Source organism: Balearica regulorum, chromosome 23, assembly GCF_011004875.1.
Source record: "Balearica regulorum gibbericeps isolate bBalReg1 chromosome 23, bBalReg1.pri, whole genome shotgun sequence".
In the NCBI taxonomy this organism is placed as follows: Eukaryota; Metazoa; Chordata; class Aves; order Gruiformes; family Gruidae; genus Balearica; species Balearica regulorum.
The window spans coordinates 6,500,522-6,520,405 of record NC_046206.1 but is presented as its reverse complement, the minus strand read 5'-3'; the positions used below and the strand labels follow the sequence as shown (position 1 = coordinate 6,520,405).

The following is a 19,884-nucleotide window of genomic DNA, read 5'->3' as shown; positions in this document are numbered from 1 at the left end:
GGAATATAAGAGCTGCGTCACCAATAACACAGAGCTCCTTCAACTGCAGATGTGGCTATTCCCTTTGAAAACGATTGCTCCGATGATCAACAGTGCTTGAGGAGATATTTTACTACGTGGTGTACAATAGCACACCTTTCACCCAGCTGCACTTGGTTTCCTGTAAAGAAAAATACTTAATGTTTGTTACAAAAGGCCTTTCTTACAGGAACGAAACCTGAGCAACCAGGGACGCGGCTCTTCCGCGTCTGGATACAGCAAGTCTGTGTTCGGCACAGCACGGCATCACGCTAAAGAGCTCGTTCATGTCACCACACGGACGTGATGTAACTCCGCTGGCTCTGGAGCTTCCGAGCTCGGCCCTCGGCAGGGGATCTTTGCCCTCCGCTCTACTGAACATCCTGGGATGCCCTCTCGCTGCTTCTGGATCTCTCGATTGAAAATAATAAAGCAATCTTCACATGTGGGTCTTATTTTCTGTTCCTAATTTCTTTTGCCAGACAATTTTAAGGAACAAAAACAAGCAAGAGAGATGCATTCTCCGCTACTTACGTGTTCACCAGCTTGCAGTGGACCAGAAGAGGTAGCTAACAAATGTCTATCTTTTAAACACAGCTAACAAGCCCAAGCATTTGAAATCATAGACGAAAAGACTCCATCCACGTGCTTGTCCTTAAAGCATTCTGAAGTTTAACCTATCCTCCAAAAGTTATTTCAGACACAAGTACCGGGAAGGCAGAGGAACAAAAAACCTGTTATTAATATACCCCGTAGCTTCTTCTCCTTTCTGGTTTTGCAAATTTAACCACTGAAGGAAGCTTCAAGCCATTATTAGAAGTTAAGCCAGCCAGTATTTTTCAATACCGCTTCTTACTCAGCTAGATTCATCCTGCAATCAAATACTCTCAAAACACAAAAAAAGAACCCCCCAAATAAACAAACCTCCCTTTTTTTTAAAAAAAGGGGCTTGGGGAGAAACTACGGTTATAAATAAAAGCCGACTGGGAGATTAAAAAAGTCCTGACAGAACAGGACACCGTGCAATAGACTGCCATGGGGTAACCTCAGAATGACTGGATTTGATTCACAGAGCTCACAGAAACCAGGTTCGACATAAAGGTATCTCATGTTACGGAATGCCTGGACAATCATGTGGTGACTTACTCTTTTGGGTCTTTTTTCGCAGGTTTGCAAGAAGAACATTCCAAATATTCCCTTCATAAAGGTAAAAACCCCTATGTATTATAGGAAGCTACAATACATAGCCAAGCGAGTAACGTAAGACTTTCACTTGCCTTTCCTTTAGCAAAAGCAAGTTCCCATGAGAACAAGTCAAAGAATTTGATGCCAACTTCCCACTTAAATGCTGAAGATTGAACGTAGCACTGACACAAGTTCTTAAATGAAATCCGGCAGATGAAACTCCAGATCAGCAAAGTCGTCTGAATTAATCACGGACACGGACTGATTCATGAGCTAGCGAAGCAAGTCCTAAAGGCCAGAGTAACGTTCTGATCTGCAGTTTGCAGCAGTTTAAATTCACTATCAGGCAGCGGGGGAGAAAAGGAGGGAGGAGAGACACACACAGAGACAGAGAGGGGCAGAGGAGTTGTCTTGCCTTGGCTGCTTATGTAGGATTTCTGGTGGAAACGTGCCCCAGATCTTGTCCAAGCAGACGACAATATGCGTTTCTACGCGTCCATTCACTTCTAGCATTAATTTATAGTTTCATGCAGACACTTTCTTGCAGATGCAGCAACCTCACCGATCCCTACGGGCATCAGAGGCAGAGCCCAAGCACCTCTCCTCGTAGCTGCTCAGCCTGTGCGAACTTAACAGGACCAAGTTTTAGTTGGAGATCGGACATACGCACCAGCATGACCCTTGTTAAATCCATGTGCCAATGCAAGAAGAGATCAGAGCTATGTGCTATCATCGAGGGTTAAAGCTGCCTGAAAGTATTTCTGAGCCACAACTAGGCTCCCACGCTAATTTACAGAATTATTCAGGAGAAAAGAAGAGGAAAAGCAGAACAGAACAAACTACCTTTTCGCATTATTTCAAAGCTCTTAGCATAACTGCGGAGTTTTGCTCAAGCCAACTACTATTAGAGTTAAGTCCCATTTTGACAGAGCTTGTGAGAAAGGAAAAAAAATATCTAGTTTAAAAATAACAAAACCCCCCAACCTGAATAAGCGGAGAGCAGGCAGAGTGAGAAAGCAGCACAGAACATGTGAAAAGAAAGCTGGCCTTATTAATAGCACATCGATGCCTCCAACACCCCTGCACTCAGCCAAGTTTTACCGCTTTACTTCACAAGTAGACATCCTATTTCGGTGGATTCAAGCTCTCAAAAAAGGTTAAGCATGCCAGCCCCAAAAGCCGTGAATGTTTCCGTAACAGAAACACTAATACATCTCTCTCTTACCTACAGACTGTGCACAGAGCCATACGCCATGCCTGTTTATTTTCTTTTCCAATTAAAATTCCCCAGGAAACATGGCCAAGGCTTGCCACAAAACTACCTGTCAAAATACAGGAAGCCTGAAGCTACCGGCTATGGGTTCAACTTCTTCTGAAAGCCTCAGCGGCCACGAGTGACCACGCACGAGGAAGAAACTGAACTACAGGGGATACAGAAATTAATATCTCTCTTCCTTCTACCTGTGCTTCAGGCATTTCCCCATGATTTCAGGAGACGGGAGGCTGATTCCCATGGCTGTAATTACACCAGTAGTGCCTCCCCGTGGAGATGTGGGATGCAGAGAGAAGATGTTTCTCCGAGAGCTCTGCTCCTCCCTCGACACAACCTGAGCTGAGCAAAGGGCTCTTCTGCCAGGACACGTGTGCTTACACCCTGGCTGGGTGTTCAGGGTGGTTCTGTTGGGTTTTTTGGTTGGGGTTTGTTGTTTGGGATTTTTTTGGCAGATAAGCTGTCTCAGCTCCACGTGTGATCTTTTTGGTACTTCTAGCAGACTCAGCTATGCCAGGAAGATCATCAGTGCAAACCTGAGCTGAGGTTGGAGACCAAGACCTCATTCAGTGCTGCTGTGCTACTGTACAAAGAAGCCAAAAGGTCACCAGAGCAATCACCTTTTTCACTGTTTGCACTCGTGCGAATGATTACACAGGGTACAAAGCAATACTCATGTGCAATAACTCATCCCTGTAAACTACTTTGCGCACATGACATTTGTTTCTGAAATTGCAAAGGCTGCCCTTCTTGGGGGTTGGAGAAGACAAGCAGGTCTTGCATGAGAAAACTCTCTTTTTTACTTCAGCTAAAAAAGAAACAAATGAAGCAGCAAAACCAGACTGTACCCTTCTCCTCATCTCAGGTCTCTAGAGCCTGCAGGTAGCCTTCGGGTTCAGTCCTGACTCCTCTCCTTCCTGCAGCTCTTCCCCAAACCACGGAGTCTCCTGCCCTGCCAAGCTTCCTCTGCCTCTGACCCTGCCTGACCGTTCAGACGCCGCAGTAATACCCAAATCCCTTCTTTTTTACAGGGAAAACTCCAAGCTTTCAAATCCAGGCTTCTTGAAGAAAAAGGCCAACCAATTTACTCACAAATACCCGATAATCATCAAGAAGTGTTTCCATAGCACCTAGGGAAATGTCACAAAAATATCTATTTGTTCAGATTTTCAAATACTACAACTACAAACATTACCTAAAACTCCATGGAGTCTTTGGGTAAGAAACACAACCATGGGTGCTTAAAGAATACTAACAACTTCTTACTACTACTGTCAGAAAACATCTGCACTGTTAAAGGATTAAAGGATTAAGAAGGGAGAAAAGAATAAATTGACTTCCTAATGTTATGTAACCTTAGGAACTTATTTGAAATACTTAAAATTCTTGCTTGTCTCTCACTTATGAGCTAGCCAAGATTTATGGATTTTATTTAAGTGGACAGGAAAAGTATTTCAGATTTACCAGAGAAGACTGAATTCAAAAGTTACACATAAAAATATGTTCTCACAGTCAGAGGTTCATTGTAGTGTGCAGAAGAAATAGTTTGACACTTTGTAACTTTGAGAACTTTTTTTAAGCTCCATGTAAATCCACGACTTGTGCCAGTTTGGTACAGGATTCCCAAAACTGCTGTTCACTGGCATCTGCATCCGTACGTACCTGTGGGACTCCTGCAGCTTCCTAAAATGGTAAATTACGGAGCAACTCTCAGCTGGCTTTTCATGCAGCTCTACAGGAAAAGGTCTCAAAACCTTGCCCTCTTATAAAACGGGACATTTAGAAGATAGTTGACAGCTTCAGCTGTACAAATTGTACTGGAAATGCTGTGCCTCAATGGCTGGCTGTGGGGAAAGCCACGGGGGCTACTGTGCCCTCCGTATGGGAAAGGGAGAGTTGGAGCAGCCGACCTGGATCCAGAGGCCCGGTTCCTTCTCCCAATGGAGAAAAAGCAAAAGAAAACCCACAGCTCGATGCTGCTTGGCTTGCAAAATTCGACTTTAACCAAATTCACTCCCCCAGACAGGGGTGAAGAGTCACTCTTTAATACCCGGGGCGAGACATACGTTGCTGCTGTTGGGATGCTCATACGTACCCAGGCATAATTGCCCAACGAACACAGAATCTGTAATTTAGAGTTTCTGTCTGTTCCTAACATACAGGCTCGAGGGAGCTGTTCTCTCAAACTCATACTTTCCAGCAGATCACAGATTTTATGGTGCAACTTTCAAAGGAGAGCAGATGAATCCTGTATATAGCAGCGTTTCCACAGATCAGCCCACACCTCTCGTCCCTTTCTATTTCTGCCAAAAAATGGGAAGGGAAAAAATAAAAAAAGAAGGGGGAAGAATCACTTGAAACAAGGGAGGGAGAGCAAAGAGAAAGGAAGACTCCAAGGAAAAACTAACAGGAAAATGCTGCTGCAGTTTTGATGTGTACTTCAATTCTGTACACGAATTTAAAGACCTAGAAAGACTAACCACTGCAACAGCATGTCTTATAGCTGTGCGCAGTCCTGGGCAGTCATGGCAATAAATCCCTCTTCTCCTAAAACCAGGTAATTACTGGAGCATTTCAGATTAAATAAGCACTTTATCAGAATTCACTGCACTGAGAGCAAGCAACGCAACATAATTATGGAAGACTAAGTTTGTCATTCCTAATGTATCCAAGATGCAAACTACCAGCAAAATAATACTGCTAAAAATTTCCTTTTTTTTTTTTTTTTTAAGGAAGTATACAACGCTTATTACAGAAGTAAAATAAAGCCTTAAAGGCTAGCTAAAAAATAAATCTGCCTTTGGTGACTTTAGAAGATAACAATGGAAACACAGACAAGGATTTCAGCAGAAGCAGAGCTTTACACGTCGGCAACCACAAGAAGATTTGCAATCAGTTGAAATACAATTAGAAAAGATGTTTGCCACTTACCAAGCCCTTAAAATCACTGAATTGCACAAATGTTAGCCTCTTCAATAAACTGACAGACGATACCTAGCGTTGTGGACCCCAGTGAGCTCTGACAGGTTGTATTTATTAGCATCGCTTCAATATCAAATATCCCTTAACCTATTCACTGTACCCAATGAATAGATTGGGATGATTGCTACGAAAGGTACAGTTACCCCGCAAATTCATTTCCACCTCACTACAAAGGGACTAGAAGAAACGGAGGGACATAAGAGGAGAACATGTTGTCTGAACACTTTGCAAGAAATAAGGCATGTTGCCTGCCTTACTGTAAAGCCCTGATCTAGCCTGCTGGAAAACAAAACTGACATTCCACTTCTTATTCCAACAAATCCTAAAATTCCACTTACATTTTCCCCCAAAGCACTTAGGAGATCCAGGAAAACAAAAGTCCAGATATAATTTAACAAAACAAAAAAATAAATTGAAACGTCTGTTATCAAATACCTCTCAATAACTGACAATCAAATTGTTTAAGTACCTCAAACGTACCAGAGACATCTCAGTTCCTTAGTTTCACTGGAACGCTTTAATTTTACCTAATGCTAGTTCTGAAAAGCTATAGCGATGTTGTCATGACAATGACAACACAACACAGCTGTTTTCTGCTATCAGTGTGCAACTGGGTACACATTAGGGTCATTTATGTTGCCATAAAACTATAGTATTTAACCACATTGCTTTTCTCTCTTATTCAAGCAAGTTCTTTCCTCCAGAACATGGTCAAATAGGGTTTGGCACGCTCCGTGGACGTATCTTTCTGAGGCACAAATTGTAAGCCTGGGAAAAGAAGAACATTTTATATTTAGAAATTTTGGGGGGTGGGGGGGTGGGGGTGGGAGGGGAAGAAGCTAATTTATGATACACAGACTAATAGCCACGTAGCCACTGATACTGCAGAGCATTCACATGCAAGACCCGGTCTTGTTAAGCAGTACTCTTAAAGTTTGGACTCACTGACTTGAATGAAATCACTTGCAGAAGATTTGCCTGCGAGAAGGCAGATTCTTAGAATTGGGCATTGGCTTTTCTAGCCATCAGGCATTATAAAAACAGCACAAAATGATAATCAACTATTTCAACTACATCTAGGTTCTGTAACCAAACCCAGGGTGTTAGTAAATGGTTATTGCTATCACGTACAGCGTTAGACTTGGTTAGGACACCGAGAGACTAATTGTACGTAATGGGCTCTACCTGAGCTCAGCTGGGACTGGTTCAGAGCCTCTGTAACATATGCAGAGCCTGGCTTTACACTATCCATCTCCAAATCTGCACATAAGTAAGGTGAGGTGGGAAGAGGGCAGAGGGACAGACAGAAGGCAAGAGAAAGGACAAAGTTAAGTTAAAATATCTCCTGGAACAAACTGCAGGAGACTGACAATTTAATTTGTAGAGACAGCAATTAGAGAAACAGTGCGAGAGAAATCCAGATTTCAGTGTTACGCATCCAAAGGTGTTGCTTCTCTGAACCTGAAGTATTCTTAACTAGAAACGTCTGTGTGCAAAAAGAAGTCTAAGTGAGGTGCTATGCCAAGCTCACAGGATGAATAGCAAAAACGATGAGGGGAGATGAAATAAGCTGAGTAAACACCCACATCCGAAGAAAACTTTGAGCTGCTGAGGATGAAGGTGGATGCTACTGGTACCTGAACAACTGGGCTTAAAGCTGGCTCAGGTGTGACCACAGTGCAAACATACATATCATGTGCACACATCACCGTAAACAGAGTTTTCACTGTAAAAAGAGTTTAAAAAAAAAATCACATAAAATAGATCTCAACTTATGCTGGCAAATGTTGTGGAATAATCAGTGATTGTAAACATAGCTGCAACTTGCACAATAGTGGTCTTTGGTATGGTTGGGAGACTAAAGATTTAGAGCTCGTTTTCAGAGGCACTCTGTCCCAGTTTCAAAAACATATTTCAGCCCTCGCCTCCCTCCTCAGCTCGTCCTGTCTGGGGGAAGCTGAGGGCCAAAAAAGAACTTCAGTGTCTAAAAACTGCTTCATTAGCCCAGCAAGTAACTTCCCCCTAACATCAGCAGAGTCTGAACAGGACCTCAAAGCTTCCATACTTAAAAAATACATAAAATATCTTCCTAAATTGCTAGTACCAGAAGACGCGCAACCATGATCTTTGGTACGCAGAAATATTATAAACAAGAACCACGAGCGCAGACCACAGAGGAGCGCTCAGGCATGTGAGGGATGTGGCACATGGTGCTCTGCGCCACGATAGCCAAGTTTCTAGTCTCTGTTGCAATTACATGACTCACAAAGGGACATGGCTGTCAAAAGGAATTAATTTCACATGAAAAATGAGCAGAAGCACTAATAAGCTTTATACCTTTGAGCAGAAATAATATAGCTGCTCTAGTGTTGAACTCTTCCTTCTCACAAACGACTTAAAAAGGAGAGTAACGCTGAGTGCCAACCTTCCAGATTGCATTAAGTAACCGGACATGTGGCCATTCTTTCTTTTCATGTTAAAAAGGGCAAAAAGTCCAACCCTGCCTTTACTATCTGAAGTTAACTGCTACTGATCCTTAGCAGGAATTGCATCTTTGAAGGGCGCAGGGATTCAAGGAACTTGACTATAGAAGAGGAAAAAACTGAGAAGAATCTTTTCTCCGTACCTGTGTGTCCAAAGGAAACTCCTTGGATCTTACGAGCATTCACTATTCTGACTCCTGACGGGTTCTTTATTTATCAGTGGATATAGCCAGTCATCCCTATAAATTTTGCCCTCATTCTTAAAAACTCTACCCCAGTTTAAATATTCCCTGTCTCTTGCTGTTGGTTTGGATCTGTGCGGTGGAAGAAGCCCCACCACACACGCTCTCCGTGATCATACCTGAAATAAAAACCCTGTTCTGCCCTTCCTCTCAGAAATCCCTACCTTCCAGTCTGGAGAGCGTTTGATACTGTTGGCACGCTCAGGAAGGTGCTCAGAAATTGACTCTTCACACCAGAAACAAGAAGTTTGCTGTCAAATAACATTCTTCTCCAGGAGAAAGAATTGTGAATAGGAACCCCATGCCTGTTTCCCACGTTACACGGGTATCAGCGCAGAGTCTCTATGCCAACAGGCTGGAAGCGTTTATGTGCATGGGGAAAGCATATATATACACACATTCTATCTTTTGGTATATATATTTATCTACAGTATTTGCATATCCAGTTTCATGAACTCCACACAACATCCCAGGGGAAATCGGTATGTGTTAATGAGACCTTTACTGTAAAAAAATTTTAAATCTATGGAAACAGGTTATTGCTCTGAGGTTTAGATTAGCACTAGCAGGAACTAAAACAGACCATGGCAACACGAAGCAGGACTCTCTGGATAAGTAAGTCACTCCCACGTAACGTGAGATGCTAAGCACAAACAGCATTTTCTGATCTTTCAAAAAAAAAAAAAAAAAAAGGAATCTTTGCTTCTGAAGATTGTCAAGTTCTAACAAACTTTCAGAGCTGTGTTTAATTCCTCTCCATCACCCATTTTTAACTTCTCTTTCTTTCAAACTGACATTCGCATTTGGTTGCCTGGCACTTAATTTCTTTCAGTTATGGTTTTGTTGATTCAAAATGATTCTATCACCTCCAACAGAAAAGAGTTAGAATCAGTTTGTTTCCCTGCTGTATTGTTTTGTGTCCAAAGAGCATTTAAAAAAGCACATTAGACTAAAGGTTTGGTTTGGTTTCCCTGAATATCCTTCAAAGCACCAGTGCTACTGACTGCATACACGGAAGGGGAAAAAAAATGAGAGACACAGAGAGACAGGGAGAGAAAGAGTGAAAGAAGGAGAGAGGAATAAATGAAAACGTACAAGGGGGGAAGTAGCTCCAGGATGCTGGACGGGCTCCGTGGGCAGGGGAGACTGGGAAGGTACAATTAAAAAAAGAAAAAAAACAAACAAACAAACAAAAAGAAGTTGGTTAAAACATGCACCCATCAAAAATGGGTTCATTTCATATAAAGCTCAGCTAGGCTACACACACTGCAAAATACGACCAGAGACCCAATCCTTCAAGCTGTCAGGTGCTTTATTCCCTGAACACCCTGCGTGTGCCAGCTCAAAAATTAACAACAAGAACAATAATACATTTTGTATGTTTGAACTTTTAGCACGAGGCCCATCCCTGCTGAGCAGCACAGCGAAGCACAGGATCCGTTTGCATTACTTCCACTGTCTGCTCAGCACGTGCTTAGGGTTAAGCCCATGTTTAAAGACTTTGTTGAGTCAGAAACAGGGCTGGAAGATGTAACATTTCTTTATACAGACGGACAACGCCAACCACTTACAAAAGAAAACCACTCCCAGATTTGTAAATTTACATTTTGCGTAATTCGGATCCTTACACATTCAGCTTTCCTCCATTTCTAATGGTGCTAAAGCAGACAACTGCTTTATCTTATGTTTTCATTCCGTGCAAAAAGAAAACCAAAATTGTCTCAGGGCTATGATTTCCTATTGACAAAAGGTGCTCTCCCTGAAAATCAGGAATTGCAGAGCAGGCAGAGACTTTGCTTTTGCTGCCTTAGCCCGAATGTTAGATTTTTTTTTTTATTTTTTTTTTTTTTGGATGGAAGACAGAAAACACAAAATCCAGGAAGTAGCTTCCCCACAGATCAGACCAGCTCCAGTCTGGGGTTTAAACCAGTTGACATCGTCCAGAATCACGGTGGCTGTCGGAGCCTTGGAGAAATCCCCACAGCACGTTCCAAAGATGTGTGCAAGTGTCCTAAAGAAGCAGTTTTTACACTCATGTTGTGGAGCTTTCCTCCCAAAATCTTTGTCTGCTCGTGACCCTGCCTGAGCTCCCTGGGAGCCGAGAGAATGATTTCTTGAAGGATTGGTCCTTAGGTCTGTCAATGCTGAAAGCACATTTTCTGTCTCCTGCATCGAGAGCTGTACTTGGTGGCCCTGAGCCTGTCAGTGTGTTTATTCCCTGTCTGCTTCCGCGATGGAAATGGATACCTGTCTTGGCTCAATAAAATTGTCATTTAATTTAGCTTTAGTGCGACAGTTGTACGTTGAACGCCAAACAACTGGTTTGTTTATGTAAGATTAACGAGACTGGTACTAATTACATATATTTTCTCTTTCTGTATTTTCCTTATAAAAACACTAAGACATTATGCACTCGGTGTCAAACGGCTGTTCAACCCAGGCATGTGCAGAATATAAGTTCTCTTTGTACCTTATTCTTCCTGATTTTTATTTTTCTTAAAAAAAATAAACTCAAACCACAATCTTTTTTGTCCAGGGATTAGCAACTTGCCTGTTTCAAACCAGGCACGACGTCTTAAGAGTCTGTGATGACTGCAAGAGCTCTAACACAATGAACGTAACTCAGTTTGTATTTTTGCAGTTAAAATTAATTCAGTCAGCGCTACACCAGAGTTTTCAGGAGGTCAGGACAGAGTCTGTTGCCTGATTCAGACCTAAATTTCAATCCTCCTGAAGTTCAGTGGATTATCTGTATTTGGTGTGTTGACCAAGATTAATCTGTTATGTTGTTTTTTTTAAAAAAATTATTAATTTACAACAGCTTGTAATACTAACAAGTACCCTTTAACGTGTCCTTAGTTGTGTATCATAAGAATATTTTTTTTTTTAATTCAAATGTTAAATCTAAATTAAATGAATGGACAAGACAGGAATTTGAAAAATCCTCCATAAAGTTGGGCAGAGCTGTTGGGGTTATTCATTCCTTTTGTCCTAAGCAAGACTGAGGAACCAGTGAGAATGACCCCTTAAGTTTTAAAAATGCTCATTGTTTTGGGGGGGGGGGGGGGGGGGGGAAGAAACATTACCTTCTTATCCCCCATTTCTTCACTTAGGCTCTAACTGCCCCACTGCAAAATGCATCTTTATTCTGCTTCCCCACTGAAACCAGATGCTCCCCAGCAGCGACCGTGTTTAGAAACCTTCAAACAAATTCTCATGCCAAGGCACAGTGCAGTAAAGATTTGGTGCACAGCAAGATGCTTCTTGACAGCAAAAGACATGAAACAAATCACACGTATGAGGTGAAACGTGAGATGTGATTTTAAATATTGTTAAACCACAAATATCCAGACTTATGGGAAGGAACGGACTGAAACAGAGACCTGAGACACGCTGCAGTTAACTATGCCAAAATGATGAGCGAGGACAATACGAACACACACACACTGTTCCCAGAAAAGACCAACCAGAGATGGACAGAAGTGAACGAGAAGAGTGAACACAGCCACCATCTACAGCCAATTCCCAAATGTTCACTTAGAAGGAAAAAACAAAACAGCTATTCACTTGTTTTCTTCTATGCAGCACCAATGAATATTTAGAAGATGCACTTCTCACCGAATATCTGAAATTCAAATGCAACCTTTCATCCTGTAGCTCTTTAAAAATCTTTATAAATACAAGCTGATTCCATCTACTGTAGTACTGAAATCCAGCTCAATTGCCAGTAAATGCTATTTGCTATGAAAGGTTAGATATCAGTTCAATATAATAATTTAGGCTAATACTCATTGGAGTATTGTATCTGAGTAAGAATAGAGGAAGAACGTGGAAAAAAGGAAAGTGCTCAAGAAATCTGAGGTTTGAGGAGCACACACTACCTTCCTGGATCTTTACAGTGGTGTTTACATAAAGAGAAACAGTCAGGAGAGCAGTTTGCATCCCACCTGAAAAAAAAAGCATTTTCTTACAGCACTGACCGTGAAAAATATGGGGCACGGCTTAGTGCAATACTGAAGTTACAAGGTAACTTCTCCTTGTATGACTTTCTCATGTGTACAAAGTTTCCAAAAGGAAAATGCTAAGCAATTTTGTTAAGCAATAATGAAACTCTAATTTTCAGGTGATAGTTTGCGTGCACATGCATACACACGTATGTACACATGTCTGCAAGCATACCTAGCCCAGCAGTATTCCGGGAGATGAGAGCTTTGACAATCCAAACTTCATTGCCAAATAAATTTCAGAAGTGACTCAAGGCAAAACCAATATTCTTTCTTATTACTTTGAATTTTCAGAATTGAATAAAATGGACACTTTTCCTGTATGGTCCATTTTCTTTCATTTATCTCAGGCACTGGCTGCATTATCACCGCTGTAAGCATGCACCTCCACAGGCAAAGAAAATATTGTTTCTAAAAGCAGAGTTTGCACTTAAACCCAACCCTCCTCCCCCGTTCCCTGTGTTTCATTTTCATTTGAACTTCAGTCATTATTTGTACTGCATTATGGACCACTGCAATATTTTATGATTCTATTAAAATGTTGTCCCCATCACCTCTGCAAATCAAATCGGCTAATTATAAATAATAATAATAATAATAAAAACGCAGGGCAGGAAGTTCTTTGCTTTCCATCTGCTTTTCATTAAATGACTCAACCCAGCCAAATCTACGGACAATTAAACAACACAAGGAGTTCTATGTTTGTAAATGCCTTCATGGCAAAGAGCTTTATGCTGATAAAAAGTCCTAGCTGCTCTACACATCATATTTTGATTAAAGAAAATAAAGTTTGCTTGTTGATAAATATGTCTTATCAAGGCTAAATCTAATCCTTCACATTAATTCTAGATGAAACACCCTGCTCATGTCGAGTAAGGACAAAAGCTCCAAGTGGTTCCTTTTAGAAAAGTCTCTATTCCTTGGGAAAAGCCAATCTGATGTTTCAAATATAGGTAAAGGGAGAAAATTAATTGACGAGGATATTGAAGTGTCTGAGAAATACCCTATATGCTTAAGCCATAGACTAGAACAGACGAAATGCACGGAATACGGAGGCAGAAAATGCAAGCTCTTCTGCATTCCCCCAGCAATGCAATTCCCAGGGAGGCTCGGGAGGAACTGCTTGGAAGGATCCCATTCCACATTTCGCAGCAGTGCTGCTTAAGCCACTCGGGGTGCTCCAGCAACTCACGTCTGCCCCTCAGCCACCCTCCGGGACTGTGCTGACAAAGCAAGCCAGGCTCCGCAGCTGTGTGGTGACCCAGCCCGGGAAACTGAGACTCCTTCCTCCCCCCTTCTGTATTTCACATAGCATTTTTTCCTCCAGGCAGATAGGTTCCTCGAGTTCTCCATCATCACATCCAACAGGCCTTAACTCCTCCCTGACTTCTGTTAGCTCCCTCCAAGCCACAACTTCTGTAACAACCGAGGAAGAGTCTTCCAGACCTTCTGCCTTCACCATACCAGTGCTGTTACTTCCCAAGGTGGAAAAACCAGAAAGCATAAAGCTACAAAGAAATGGTATCATAAATTCTGTGCACAAAGGAAGGGCAGGGAAGGATTACAGAAACAACTGCGACATTTGTTCTAGCAATCTCTACATCTGAAAGCTCATTAGTGTTCTCCTAGAGCAGTCTTTTGCCTTTAATTGTACACATAGAACAACTACCAGGGAAGGTCAGCAAGGGACAGCCTCATGACTTGGCAATATCTTTCAACTTATTACTTTTAATAGGACTTGGGCTTTTGGTATCAACTTTATAACAAACATTTGCCAGGACTGAAAGAGGAAATCCACCCCCTAGTGTGATGTTAAAGCCAAATAGAATCCGTTAATCTATGCTGCTTCATTATCTCTCATTAAAACATAGCAAGAAACTACTTGCTAGCAGCTCAGGACACTTAATTGCCTGCGCCATATTCACTAATAAACACTTGCTTATGATGGTATCTATCAGCCTGGCCTGTATTTGGACTTAAAGTTGCCTTTGTCTACATGCTTTAGCTGACAGAGAAGTGTCTGATCACAGTATTTAGAGATCAACTTCAAACGACAAAAGGCAGATCCTGGATTTATGGCACGACCACCTGCTGCAGCGCTTTGAATTGCTAGTGATCTCTGCGACACCGATTCCAGCAAATACATTTGCACGCTCCCAGGAATAACAAAGGCTGGAGATACCAATGGCTGAGAAAACTATTTCCCTAAACTGGCAGCTCTTCGAAGCACGCAGATTAATGCAGCGCACCGATAGCTTTGGGTGTTCCTGACTTTTTACTGCTGAACCAAAAGTTCCGAGCTGTAACACAAGATCTGATAAAATGCATTTCCCTTAGTAAAAGTCAAACTTTTGAATCACGTCTATTGGTTTTAAAGTATCAAGTCAGCAATCTTGTAAGATAAGGAACATCATTAAAATAGAGAAAATAGATGAAAAGAACACCAGTTAAGTAGCTTTCCAACTACACTTGCTGGCCGTATAACGTTTTAAGAAAGATCAGCAATTTCAAACTGCTTCTCTTGATACAAAAGATATATTTTTATATATATGAATATATAGAGATTTTTTTAAAAAATTCCAAAGAATCAAACAAAAGCTTCAGCACCACTAAACTCTGCAGAGATCTCAGTTATGCCAGCACATCTAACTGCAATCACTTCCAGTGTATACTAGGATGAGAGTAGATCTAAGATCTCATTTTCTATTTATTTTTCCTTTCATCAGCAAAGCTTGGTATTAATTTACTTGTATTTCATACAATACAAAACTGTCCAGAAGGCAGTAGGAAGTAGATGGAGTCATCTACCCAGAGCAGAAACAATTAGGATTCCAAGTTCTGTGATACTTTTTCTCCCTCAATCCTCAAACAGAAAGAAGTTTCCAGTACCTAATTCATCTATTCCATCTAAGTCAGCATCAACATTTTTGGGTTGCCTGTATGTTCTGTATGAAAAAACCCTAACATACAACACTCTCTGGACACCAAGAACTGGGATGTTGCATGGAATCAGTAGTTAGAGATTGCTGAAGGTATCTTAAGTTCTTAAAAGCTTAAAACCTTTCAAGTCATGCAGGAGATGGACGTTGATATGAGCTTACAAAACACCGCAGATGAAAGACATTCAACAGTGGCAACTGTTCAGAGAGAGGTAACGAGTGGATGATCAACACATAGAAAGGATAACATGGTACGTGTAAAGGATGATCAACACGCAGAGTAGAACACAGTATGTACAAAGGAGATATTAAACATGGAACACCAAAAGGTAACTCCCATTTCATTTCACTGCATCACAAAACTTAACACACATACCTGGTTTTGGCACAGAATTGGTCACGGACTGAGGAACTTTGTCATTAATTAGTTCAACGCACTCACTAGGAAAAAATCCAACCTGTAGTAAAACAAAGAGAGAGGTAGAATATTGAAGGCAGTGTTTTTAAAATCTGAACTGTTAAACTAGCAACTGTTAAACATCTTCCTTGAACTCTGCTTACCTGATGCTCCGTAACTTTACCCAACATAAAATGAGTATACCATAAGAGTAGTAATTTTTCGAAATGATGTAGCCAAAAATTCTGCAAACCAAATAATTAGTTCCGTAAAATAGAGTTATAAGTCTGTTTTCTAGGCTTGGTACACAGGACAGAGATACTCAGCTTGCAACAGAGAGGGGAGAGGACAAGTGTGCTACACACTCTTAAATCTCAAGTGGAACGTGAGAAAGGCTTTAGTTGGGTTTCCTGCCCCTGGCTGCACGTACGTTACATGAGATTTAATGAAGACAGCAAGATGGTTCAGCTCTGAGCATCCTAATTATCTGTACTCAAATCTCACCAACACTTGGAGCTTTTTTCATTGTTAAAATACTATATTCACAAACACTTGAACATTTCATCCCTTTAGAAAACCGAAATCAAATATGGGTCAATATATTTGCATGTCTCTATAGTCCCGTTACAGAAAAACATATATTCTCTTATGATAAGTAAGGAGCAGCCACTCTGAATGCACAAAGCTCTCTGCTATGTCCTAGCCTTGGTCCGATGAGTGTGGGTAATGTGTGATACTCCTGAAGCATTCAAATTAAGCATGTTTGAGGGTCTTGCTAAAAAATGTTCAAGGTGGTTTTAGTTAATTTGGATTCAATTCAATCTTAGCACTGAGAACACGTTTAATAAAACATATGTTGAGCAAAACGAGGTCTACATTTTTAAGAAAGAACCCAGTAATTTGACTAGCAACAAACACAAGTATTTTTAGAAGAAACAGCATGATGTAGCCAAAAAAAAAAAAAAAAAAAATCTCTAACAAGAGCCTGAACTCCCGGTGTGCACTCTCGTATCTGCTTCTGAACACGGACTAGTCAGCGCAACACTGCACCTCAGTTTCCCCATCAGCAAAGGACAAGGGGCAATAGGGCCACAATATCCATTCCTGAAAACAGATTTGAGGGAACAGCTGACAAACACACTGCACGAGCTGGTTGGGATTTATCTGCGTATCTGCTAATCAAGCTGAAACAGAGTATTCGAGAAACAAACTCCAGAGGCAACATCTCATTTGCAAATATTTGAAGATGCTTCAAAAGCAATGACCCACCCTGGGCTACCACATAGCAGTGCTATGCAAAAAAAAAAAAAAAAAAATTGACAGCCACTGAATGCAGCTTCTCCTCTGCTGCCAGCATGACAACGAAGACATCTCCCAGTGCCCAATTCAGGGCAAGTTCCTGTGACTGATGACTTTCAAATGTTAATTTGCAGCGTTCCTTCGCTGACCTTTAACACGGTGTTTTTTCCTGCAAGCCCTGTAATTCAGAAATGCTGGAGAGACTAAGCCAGCAGAAGGGCTAGAGACTGGTGCGTGGGGAGGATCTTAAGGTTTTGTTGAAATAGGATGCGCCTGCAGAAATTCATGTGCTACTCAAAGGACTCCATATCTGGGGAGAAGTGAAATTATTTCCCTTTCAATATTGAAGGATTCAGGCTAAGATGTGACTAGACCGGAGTTTTACACGTCTCAACATCCCAGCCTTCTCTCCACACTGTCTTCCTTCTTTCTCTTGTCCCAGGTGAAAGTCAAGCCAGACCAGAGCCTTTGGCAACTTTTATCCTTAGTCCGTATTTCCAGACCTTTCTCCTCTCTCATCACCTACCTCCTCACCCAACGCAGCTTCAGTATCGTGACATGTAACTCAAGCACCACCACCCTCCTGAGACACCCTGGCTAAGCCCGAAGCAGGATTTCCTGTCCTGCGTCAGGCATGTGATTTGGACAGCTGAAAGCATCAAGTCACTTCGTGCAGCCACAGTTCGCTCAAGTGCTGCAACAATACACGGCAAAGAGCCAGCCGATGGGCCCCAAGCTCATCCAGAGAGAAGAACGTGGCCAGGACATGTTAGGCCAGTCATGTTAGCACATCTATGAAATTCATTGGAGCCACGAGGCAGTCAGCACTGAGTCTGGCAAACAGCCCCTTCTCTATGTATTCATCTTACACAATTCCCTTTTTTCTCCATGACGAAAAAAAATAATAAAATCTTCCTACTCCAAGTTGATTTTCACCCATAAACCTCCAAGCAATTTAGTAGCAGTGTCATGCATGGTACGCCCAGGTAAACGCTCCGGACTTTGAAACTACGCCAAATTCCCAAAGGGAAGCAACAGTTAATAGTAATACCAGATAACCTTTCCTTCCCACATCCGCAAAATCCAGCAAGGCAACGTTTTGTCCTGTAATCCATCATACTTAGACTTGGAATACACTTTTTGTTAAGACTATGACAGCATGGGAACAGACCTTGTAACAGCAGCACTGTGGATCAGTAGACTTTGCTTCTCTGATCTACGGTTCCCTGTAACTGAGACTGGCCGGTGCCTTACGCTTCTGCTCAAGTGACTCACAGAACTGAAGAACCCATCCAAAACCCAAGATAATGTACGGCTTCACCCAACCACTCCCTCAGCTGGTTGTGCCAATTTTGCAAGGAGATGATATCCCAGAGTTATATAATGCAGTGGTGATTTTTGTGCGGTTTATAGATAGAAATACGCCGATTAGCACAAGAAAACCAGCGTGAAAACTAGCATCACGTGCAGGAGCCCTTCATCAGAGCGCAGTCATGCTGCTGTGCTAGGAGACGCTGAGAAACAAGCTGATTGGCACATACACACAAAGGATTGGTATTTAAACAAAATACATTCTATGGTTTTTAAATACTTCACGATAGCTAAGAGTCTCTCGGACATTTCCTGATGCAAGTACTTGGACACCAACCTTCCATTAATCATAATGAAAAATGGTGGATCTAAATCCAACCCCAAATCTCATACTGTAATCAAAAGCTCGTTTGCCGTTGCTTGTTAACAGAGTGTTTCTCCCATTTCTGGAATTTAGAAAGGAAAGGAGACCCCAGATGGTTATGTCACTGCTTCTAGATATCTCGGAACCTTTTCCAAATAAAACATTATACCCCTTCTCAATGTATCATTTGTTCACAATGTTCACAATAATTATAATAGATTTTTTAAGGAAAGAGAATTTTTGTTTGTGCTAGTGTTTACAAGCTCTCTAACGTTAACTTACTGGTAATAGTTCTGATGGCTTACATTTTCTGACTTATTTATTCTAACTTTTCTTGAAGATCCCCAAGAGATCACCTTCAGGCTCATAACCTGTAATTTCTGCCTCATTCCCACCCACTGAAAAGATGCTGCACTTCCTCCCATGGAAAGTTTTCCATGATTTTGTATAAATAAATGAGTTGAGTCCAAGAGTTAATCTCAACAGATGTAGCAAGGCACTATTAGAGCTTGAGCCAGGATTAAAGGATTTGGCAACGTACGAAAATTGATAGCAAGCGTAGTATATATTTAGATGAATGCAAGGTCAGCTAAAGGTTAAAAAAATCACTACACACCTTAACCAAAGGAGGAAAGCACAGGCTACTGTTCTATGCAAACATTTCTGCAACAGCTACTATATCTTTATTTCACTTTTATGCCAGGGTCTGCTAAAACTGGAAGATACATGAGGCTTTAAGGGGAAAAGTCAAAGTAACAGTAATAATTTTTAGTGTACCAGGAGGGAATTCAAAGAAATGAGGAAGTAGCAGCAACATAAATGGCAAATGAAACATTCTTTGAGACATTTTGATCGTTTTTTTGTTTTGACACAGGCTGAAGTTTGGGATAAATTTAATGCAAAATTTTTTCTCTTTTAGTTTGAAATCATGCTGGGCTAGAAACACCTAACACTGAACCATCAACTCTTTTTTTTTTTTTTTTTTTTTTTCTTGATTGGCTTTCGTGAGCAGAATTTTCACTACGCTGTTTGCCAAGTAACTACGTATTAGTGGCTAGGGCAGGGAGCAGGGTGCCCTCACCTAGTTTCCCAAAGTACAGCTGGCATACCAGTGCAGCTCCTGTTCAGAAGGTACTCACCCATTTCAGAGGGGCACCAGTTACGGGAGGAACAGGATTGTTAGTCCTTTTACCCCGAACTCTTGTAAAAGAGAGTTGAACATCTTCGCCACAAAAAGTCCTCTAAAATTCCTTTTATTCACAAAAATAATGTCTGTGTGGGATGGTAGATGTTAATCATCCATTCCTGGATAACATTCCCACTTGCTGGAGCGGCTGAGCTAGCAGGCAGCTGAACGCGGAACGTTACTACCAAAGGTCACACACGCTCC

At 41.5% G+C, this 19,884-nt stretch overlaps 1 protein-coding gene across 12 annotated transcripts in view; it reads right to left on the bottom strand.

Annotated features, from left to right (window-relative positions):
• The window catches only part of ARHGAP32 (Rho GTPase activating protein 32), a 246,324-nt gene that overhangs the window by 51,308 nt on the left and 175,132 nt on the right, over nucleotides 1–19,884 (bottom strand). For 11 of the 12 annotated variants that reach the window (XM_075774813.1, XM_075774812.1, XM_075774811.1 and 8 more), the window contains one exon: nucleotides 15,500–15,581. In XM_075774813.1, coding sequence (XP_075630928.1) covers nucleotides 15,500–15,581 — 82 coding nt within the window. Of the gene's footprint in view, nucleotides 1–6,640; nucleotides 6,716–9,275; nucleotides 9,321–15,499; nucleotides 15,582–19,884 lie in introns of those variants that run through there. The other variant, XM_075774821.1, reaches the window with a different exon arrangement.